General features: G+C 31.8%; 3 protein-coding genes across 4 annotated transcripts; 1 reads left to right on the top strand and 2 right to left on the bottom strand.

Moving 5' to 3' along the window:
• Positions 1-354: 354 nt before the first annotated feature.
• Positions 355-2,880, bottom strand: LOC107271745 (coiled-coil domain-containing protein 112-like). The gene is made up of 6 exons (XM_015748122.2): positions 2,448-2,880; positions 2,275-2,378; positions 1,937-2,209; positions 1,198-1,849; positions 618-842; positions 355-540 (listed from the first exon to the last, which is right to left on the bottom strand). Exons 1-6 carry the CDS (start codon positions 2,654-2,656, stop codon positions 498-500), a joined length of 1,506 nt encoding a protein of 501 aa, XP_015603608.1. The 5' UTR covers positions 2,657-2,880; the 3' UTR covers positions 355-497.
• Positions 2,881-2,894: 14 nt separating this feature from the next.
• Positions 2,895-5,582, bottom strand: LOC107271748 (protein Cep78 homolog). 2 transcript variants are annotated; one of them, XM_015748128.2, is made up of 6 exons: positions 5,526-5,582; positions 5,256-5,449; positions 4,287-4,507; positions 3,939-4,126; positions 3,452-3,856; positions 2,895-3,335 (listed from the first exon to the last, which is right to left on the bottom strand). In XM_015748128.2, the coding sequence occupies exons 1-6, from the start codon at positions 5,568-5,570 to the stop codon at positions 2,958-2,960; spliced, it is 1,431 nt and encodes a 476-aa protein (XP_015603614.2). In that variant the 5' UTR covers positions 5,571-5,582; the 3' UTR covers positions 2,895-2,957. The 2 variants fall into 2 exon arrangements, with proteins under 2 accessions (XP_015603614.2, XP_024944776.1); XM_025089008.1 differs by having other exon boundaries at positions 3,939-4,135.
• LOC107271750 lies at positions 5,483-6,413 on the top strand. The gene is made up of 3 exons (XM_025089011.1): positions 5,483-5,878; positions 5,973-6,157; positions 6,225-6,413. The coding sequence occupies exons 1-3, from the start codon at positions 5,788-5,790 to the stop codon at positions 6,411-6,413; spliced, it is 465 nt and encodes a 154-aa protein (XP_024944779.1). The 5' UTR covers positions 5,483-5,787.
• Positions 6,414-8,252: the final 1,839 nt, after the last annotated feature.

The following is an 8,252-nucleotide window of genomic DNA, read 5'->3' on the forward strand; positions in this document are numbered from 1 at the left end:
CCTGACTTACGTTCTATAAATGTTTTTACAAGACTATCAAACACTATCGAACGACTATCAAACGATTGGAAGTAGAAAAAGTTTGCAATATAGTCTAATTCAACGGACACACCGATTGAGGAATCGATTGTATCGTATCGATTGGGATCGTTGATTCGCATATGGTTTTTGTCATTTTTCTTGCAAACGATGGACTATCAAACGTTTTTATTGATTAATTCGCAAGTATCAAACGATTTTGCATCGATTGAGCTCCGGAAAAACAAAATCCGGTTAGAAACAAAAAAGTGCCGGCCAACTTCACACCAGATTTTGATTTTGATTTTCTGAAAAGACTAATGACTATCAAACGTTTTTACAAGACAATCAAACACTATCAAACGATTTAAATAAAAAAAAGTTAAAAAAATAAAAGTTGGCCGGCCAACTTTACGCAGGTTTCATCAAGGCGTCCTTCATCCTTGAGATAAGGACGGACTATGAATACGGCTGATAGTTTACTGACTTGTGCTTTCCCTATTTCTCCAATTAGTAACTCTCCTAAAACATTTAATAAGAGAACGTCATTTTCAGGTACTTCATAATATTCATTTTATATTATTCTTGTGCATACTTACAACTTGGGTATATTTTTTATATATAAAACTTCTTGAGATGCTGACGTACTCGTATTACGATTTTTGCATTTTTCTATCCACACCTTTGTTGGATCGAATAAAGTAGAACAATTTCGCGATTTTACAGGAATAGTTGACGTACTTTTATTACATTTATTCCTATTGCGACTTTGCGAATGTGCTACAAGATGCAATCGACGTTTGACATATTCCTCATCCTTTTGTCTGAAAGATTAAGTTATATGGTATGACAATAATACTGCACGATATGCGGATGTACTAATACTATATAAATACAATGTACAAATATAATGCTATTAAAGACGCAAACACCTGTCTGGACTGTGACAAACTTACTGTTTACGTGCAAACTACTCATCGCAGAACCAGTTGAAAACAGTACATCTTGCAATACACATTTGTCAATGCGTATAAAACTACTTACGCAAATTGCAAATGCAATGGAAATTATTTTCTCAGTAAGATAATAATAATTGTAACGCGAAAATACGAATATTACGCAAATCTTAATGAGAGATTATTTCAAATAATTTAAAGCTTACGATCATTATCTAATTACCTGAATAATTTAATCATATGATTAGCTTCGTATTTGACAGCATCTTTTTGTGTCTCCCGCAAACGTTCTACATATTCTACAGATGCCTTTTCATTGACTTTCCGATTTTTGTATTCGTTCAATGCAGTAAGAACTTTTTTCATACGTGCTTCTTTACGACGCTGTTCTAAATTCTTTCTAAATTCTAAATGGCGTTTTAATTGTTCATTATCCATTGAACGTTTATGTTCACGATCCAGTTTCCATTTTTTGATCATTTCTTTCTTTCGCCTATTTGTTTCGTCAGAACATTCCAAATTATGAATATTTGCATTATTTTTATTACTAGTAGTTACTTCTAACTTTTCGGGGTTTTTTATTTCTACTTTTTCTGACTGCAGTGATTTATCTCCTTTTTCTAATTCTTTGTTACTATTTAATTTCTGACTCTTTTCCAATTCCTTTTCCTTACGCCATGCCTCCAGAACCAGCTTCTGCTTTTCTCGCAATTCCAAATAAACCTTGTACCACGCTTCGTGATTCACGATATCTTCTGTCGAAAGATCAGGACATTTTTCCTTAATTGCTCTAACCAGTTTCGGTATTTTGCGATACTTTATTCTCAATTTCAGAAACAGAAGGTGATCCTCTTCCGACCAGTTTTCCGTGTGTCCTATACTTTGCGAAATTGATTACAATAACTTTCAGTCGAACAATGAAAACATTCACTTAATAATTACTGCAGGAATTTTGTGAATACCCGTTCTAGCTACCAAAGTGTTGAAATCCTGCACCTCTCGACAAAACGTATGAGAGCGTTCGACACTTTTGCTGCGAAGTATTCCTCTCCTTATGCAAGATGCAGTCTCTTTATTGGTGCAGTTATCAAATTTTGAAAATGAACGTGCAATTTCATTTAATTCCGTTTCCAACTGAACTTCTTCCTCCATTAGAGTTTGTAGAGGACAAGATTTTTTTAAGATTTCAATATTTCTCGCCAGTTTTAACAATTTTTGTTTGTAATTGTTAGTATCTATAAATGTTATAATTATTTTAGTCTTATATCTATATCAAAGATATGAGAAAAATAACAATTACCTAATTCTTGTACGTCTTTGCTATCATTTAGAACTGATTTTGTTGCGTCTAGGTCATTGAGAATGACTTGAACAGATTGCTTTACAGTATCAGCAATTTTATGCCTGAGGAAATAATGTTGATAGATAATTGATTATTTAAAATACACCATAAAAGCCATATGAAAATTATACCTGTCTGTCATAAGTTGTATTTGATCACGTACAATACTCTGTGTTATATCTTCCTCAATTTTCATAGTTGCAACTAAACTGCTTATTGTTTTTTCTATAATTTTTTCTTGCTGTTGTAATTTTAGAAAATTCTTTATCCACTCCGCCTTCTCTTTGGGGTTTATTTTTTCGTATAATGATAACTTTTCAAACTCACTATCTAATGTCATTGTAATTGACTGAAATGCCCTAAGCGACTAGTTACGTTTGTTGATTCATATGGGTTTCCATGGTGATCAGACAGATGTTTTTTTACTGTAGCAATTCAACTGCCTTTTTCTTATATCAGCTATAATTTGCTTGATCAATAATTAAGGATTATTAGTTGTAGTAATAAAAAATATTTTATTTATTGCATTGAAAATACTGGATATTTTGGGAGGTAAGGAAATAATTAGTCGAATAAAATGAATGCAGGTTAATCAATTCATGTTTTATTTTTGTTATTGAATTAGTTTCGGTAATATCTAATTATTTTTTGCATGGTGTCACATTTCGCAATTCATCAAATATAATCTGCAGTTGAGCACAAACTTCATTGTTCTGACGTGTTTTGGCAAGGACTCCCTTTTGTTTAAGAATACTATTTTGCAGTCCCTTAATTTTATCTTCTAATTCACGATATTGATTTTCTGCTTTTAATCTATGTTGTTTCTCTTCTCCATATAATGTCTTTTCCTTCTGCAATTCTTGGCTTAAATTGTAATTAGATTTATTCATATCTGTCAATAGTAGGGATAATTCATACAGGTTGAAATCACTTAGTATGTCAATCCTTTTAGAATGATCCTTTTCATTCTTGGAACTGTTAGTTTGGTTCTTTGTACAGCGAACTCTTTTGTGACGTTCCTAAAATAAAATTTTATTATGCACAACTTTATTTAAGTTAGTTATGACAGGTTTTTATCCATTAAATACAATTATGGAAAGATTGTGTGCCTGGAGTATTTTATTGAAATGATTACCTTCTTTGTTCTCTTCTTTAGCAACTTGTTGGAACTATATTTTTCTTCTTGAGAATTCCTTGACTTTTCAAAATGTACCTCATGACTTTTCGTGCTATCCCTGATTCTTCTGTTCAACAATCTACTTGTCATTGATACTTTCTCCCCTTTCTCTCGTTCTTTCAAAATTCTAACCACACTTTGCAAAATATTATCTGGGATTTTATTCTCCTTCAGATCGAGTCTCATAATAACATTATTTGCTTCCAGCAGATCAATTATAGCTTTGGCTCCATTTTTTGAAATATCACAGTGTCGCAATCCCAAATGTTTCATCCAAAAATCATCTCTCAACACGTATACCAATATTTTAAGCCCGCAGTCTCCTATTTTTGGATTCTTATTCAGGATCAAGGACTGGATACCCTAAAATTTAATAGAAATTAATAATAAATATGATCATTAGAAAATATTATGTTTAAAATATGAATATCACTATAGTACTCACTTGAATATCAATCTCATGACAATCCTGCGATGCGTATCCTCCCAAAGTATTTTTTAGAATCCATGCTTTCCTCCTTTTAAGAAAATCAGCCAAGCACTGAGCGCTTCTAACAGTAAGACAACATCCAGACAAATTCAATATTTTGAACTTTGCATTATTTCTCAAAGCATCCAAGATGAACTGGCAGCCTGAAACATCTCGATGCAAAAGTGATCAACAGTCTTGCACAACAAATAATTTTTCATCAATTTCCAAAAACAATTTATATAATACTTAATAGGACTGTCAACCGAATAATTCAACTGAATAAATGTCATCTCAAATTAAGGTATGTAATTATATTTTTACCTGTATCTCCTATACGACATCTTATGAATGCAAGATGGATCAAATTCTGATTATCCTGCAGGGCCTCGGTGATAACCTTAAGATATTTCAGAGGAAGTGGAACACCGTCTAAGGTTGCAGAAGTAATTGTGGATGGTGAAGTCAGAGAAGTGGCTATCGAATCGACGAGACATCGCAGGAAGAAATTCGTGTAAAGGACAGGATCGTTACGCCTACATCGTCTGCCGTTTATTCACAGAACACAGATCACGGATCTGGTATCACCCTTGTACACTATATGTTCCCTTACATCAATTGATCAATTCAATATGTCAATTCATTTGAACATAAAAAGTACTTGGATCATTATTGGCACTTTTAATACATTAATTTCGTTAAGTGATTTCAAAATCTAGATGTGAGATCAAACTTAAACAGAAATAGAAACAAGACGTGGGAGAAGCACAAAGGAAATTAGAATGGATCATATCGAATGATCGGAACTCATTGCTATTACGTTAATCTTCTTATGTTACTTTTGTTAATGGAATTAAAAAAGTTATTGGTTCTTTTATGTTGTAACCATTATAGTATCATTTCATTTCTACTATTTAAATACTATATGTTACGTAAAGTTTTATCAGAGACCTATGCATGGTTTTAGTGGTTTAATCGTACTGGGAATTATATATCATATCTGTTTTATTATCAGGATGTTAGACTGAGAAAGATGTCAATTTCATGTTTTTAGGCCCTTTTATAGTTTCCCTAAGCTATGTTGCTGTTTTATTAGAATATATGGCATGGAACTATAAATGAAGCTTCACTGATTGTTATTAGTAGTAGATTTTCGTTTTTACAGTTGTATTTGTCTTTAGAAAGTTAATTTCTGCATTTTTCATTAGAGTGCCATTGATCATACTTAACTGATAATCAAAAGGGATTACGATATTTCAAAGACAAGAGACTGGATTATTTACATATTATTACCGAAACTTCGTTAGTTGTTCTTCTGTGTTTATTTCTTGTATTTTTTTATTGCGACAACGACTGTAGATTACAATCTCGGAAAGATTTCGGTCGTGTGCAATTCTTGTTAAAATTCTTTTCCAATCTTCGAATGGGACACGATCGGCACACAAATGCAAGCGTTTTTCTTTTAAATGCATATTTAATGCACGTTTCTAGTAAAAAGCCTTAATTACCAATTTGACTGCTGCTTTTCTCACAATGTATAATGAATAAAATTTTTTTAAGTACCTCGTGGAATTGCTGGTATAATTTTTGAATAACTGAATTACTCATTTTTCAATTGCAAATGTACAATATTTGCTTAAATATAAAATCGCTTAGAGAAGGTAAAAAATAAGTATTTTAAAAAATCATTGATGTAAAATCATGTCACGCGGCTCTTGCAAAAATAATTGACATTCGTTACAAGTTTTCTTTCTTTCATCCTTCACTGTGGAAAACTGCCAACGAATGTCATAAAATTCTTTGTAGTTCACTAAAAAGTAAGAATATGGATGACGAAAAAGCAAGTTTGAATTACGATTGTAATTACAATCTATTTCTCGCAAAACGACTTATCCGGGATATCGTTAGAGTACAAGGTGACAAACAAAGGCGTAAACTAATTAAACTTTTACTGCAAAAAATTAGGAGAAAATTAATTGCTAGCAATTCCATTTATTTTCTGCAATGTAGATCGTCAAAATGCAGTGAAGTGGTTACGATTCTTAATGGCTTCCAACAAAACCGTATCTGAAATGCAATTAAGGAACGATTTCATGTATTACTTAGTTTTGAACCTACAAGAAGGATCTCTAAGGCCACCATTCAATTCACCACCACCGATATCTGCAGGACTTACAGACATTGCCGGTTTGATAGTATGTTTTCTCAAGTAGCCAAAAATGCTTATTAATAGTATAAATAATCTCCAAAAAAATATTTTAGCCAAGTAAAATTGACAATACGGAAACTGCCGATGACGTCACATCCACTCTAGACGCTCCTACATCGGAAAAGCCAATGGTAATGTCAAAATCACCAGATGGCGGTGCGTTCTTAGCAGTTCAACCAGTACCACATCAAGGATCATTTTGCTACCTAGCAATTACAACCAAAAAAGATGGGAATAATTGATTCGATAAAAAGTATCATTATTGGATACAGTTAGATAACTTCCTTTTACCTGTTTTATGTAATATTTACTCATTAAAACGTCGAGGACGTCTGATTTAGAAAATTTTACACAAAGCTGTGTTAATGAGCTCATTGAGTGATTCTTGAAAAAAAATTGTTACAAAATCTTATAAAATTTCAAAATTTAAATTGTATGCCCATACCTAATGTTATGAAAGGGAACATTGGTATACATTTGTGTACTCATTAGAATTTAAATCTTACGATTATTTCATTATACCCAAGAATCCATATACCTAATCTACCTATAACATAATTTGATTAAACTTGAACAAGTTAACTGATCAAACTACATTCACGAATAAATGCCTAATCCAATCCTTATAATTGAACAGTTAATATATTCTAAGCTCATAATTATTTTACTTTGAAATTCTTTTTCTAAACAAAAATTCGATATTAAACTATTCGTAAGGATAGTGTCACACCGTCTTCAAGAAAAACATTGAAATGAAATTAGATAATAATTCAAGTCAATGTTACAAAGTCAAATATAGGATAATAAACTCATAACATATTTATGCTTATGAAATTATTAGATCTTTTTTAACTATTGTTATAATCATCAAGAATGACTTAGCAATCACAAAGTAATAGTTACGTATCAGTACTGATACAATTTCCTTCTCAGGAATGTGATAATTATAAAATACATGCACGTAGCTATTGAATTTCTAAGTAGAAAAAGTGGAAGATGGCTTACATAAAAATTGATAGTTAATGATTTCTGGGTAAATAATTATATTATGGATAAGAATAAATATAATATATGATCTCTACATCAAACCAATTGTTCAGTATTGCGAATAATAATGACATAAAATATGTCTGCCGGATTGTCTACGATTACAGACAACTCCTTGCGTTACACCTGCAAGAAATTCCAGGGATGCCTTGATCGTCACGCTTGTAATAAAAAGAGAGTGTGGTGTACCTACATGTGGTAACAATGACAAGAGGTTTAGTATGCAGACGCCGATCGCGATGGTTCGTGTGCGCCTTGCAAATGGATAACAAACATCTGATAAGGACTCGAGTAAAGATAACTTACGTCACGCCGACCGAGAACATAATTAGTTAAATAGCCGATATATACACTCCTTGGATTCTATTGCGCGATTAAACCATAGAATCTGTATGTATTACACGAGATCTATGATTACATAGATATTTTAGATATAAACAGACAGTGTAGAACTAGTTTTAATCAGTGAAATATTTTGAGCAATTAATTTATGATAGTGTAATAGGGGAAGAATTTATATCGAGATTGATGGATCCTAATTTCAAAAATGAATCAATAATTAGCTTTGTAAGGATGTTTGTAGTAGTTGATTATGTTAACTTTTATTTATTCTTTTTTAACTCGTTAATGATATATCAATCCTTGTATAGATTTCGAAGAATGGATTATTGTGCTTATATAAACAATACTCATTGATAACTATTGTCTGGGTACTGTTTTGAGTTTTTTTTCAATTGTAAAAAGAAACTCAATTCTTGGTGTTTATCTTCTCATAGCTTAGCTTAGTATACAATTGATATACGAAGAAACAATTGATTTACTTTATTACAAAATGATAATGAAGAAATTAATTAGCGATGCTTCGCGAATGTTACTTGTCTTTCCAGTTTAGCCAAAGAGAAATTTTCGTTGTTTGAAATAATGTTAGCGTCGATCATCCGTGACCCCCACAATATTTTAGCACGTCACAATTGAGAGTATTTTGAAAAAAAGAGGAATTCTGTAGTACAGGAACGATCGGACATCAAATATCT

The sequence above is a fragment of the Cephus cinctus genome, unplaced genomic scaffold (genome assembly GCF_000341935.2).
Source record: "Cephus cinctus unplaced genomic scaffold, Ccin1 Ccin1_scaffold1038, whole genome shotgun sequence".
NCBI classification, from domain to species: domain Eukaryota; kingdom Metazoa; phylum Arthropoda; class Insecta; order Hymenoptera; family Cephidae; genus Cephus; species Cephus cinctus.

Excerpts from the sequence above, each read along its gene's own strand:
- LOC107271745 (XM_015748122.2), bottom strand. The coding sequence starts at position 2,656 with ATGACATTAGATAGTGAGTTTGAAAAGTTATCATTATACGAAAAAATA. Across the intron at positions 843-1,197 it reads CATATGATTAAATTATTCAG|ACAAAAGGATGAGGAATATG; the intron begins GTAATTAGATAA and ends TTAATCTTTCAG. Across the intron at positions 541-617 it reads ATAAAAAATATACCCAAGTT|GAGAGTTACTAATTGGAGAA; the intron begins GTAAGTATGCAC and ends TAAATGTTTTAG.
- LOC107271748 (XM_025089008.1), bottom strand. The coding sequence starts at position 5,570 with ATGAGTAATTCAGTTATTCAAAAATTATACCAGCAATTCCACGAG. Across the intron at positions 3,857-3,938 it reads GTCATGAGATTGATATTCAA|GGTATCCAGTCCTTGATCCT; the intron begins GTGAGTACTATA and ends ATTAAATTTTAG. Across the intron at positions 3,336-3,451 it reads TAAAGAAGAGAACAAAGAAG|GAACGTCACAAAAGAGTTCG; the intron begins GTAATCATTTCA and ends ATTTTATTTTAG.
- LOC107271750 (XM_025089011.1), top strand. The coding sequence starts at position 5,788 with ATGGATGACGAAAAAGCAAGTTTGAATTACGATTGTAATTACAATCTA. Across the intron at positions 5,879-5,972 it reads GGATATCGTTAGAGTACAAG|ATCGTCAAAATGCAGTGAAG; the intron begins GTGACAAACAAA and ends TCTGCAATGTAG. Across the intron at positions 6,158-6,224 it reads CAGACATTGCCGGTTTGATA|CCAAGTAAAATTGACAATAC; the intron begins GTATGTTTTCTC and ends AAAATATTTTAG.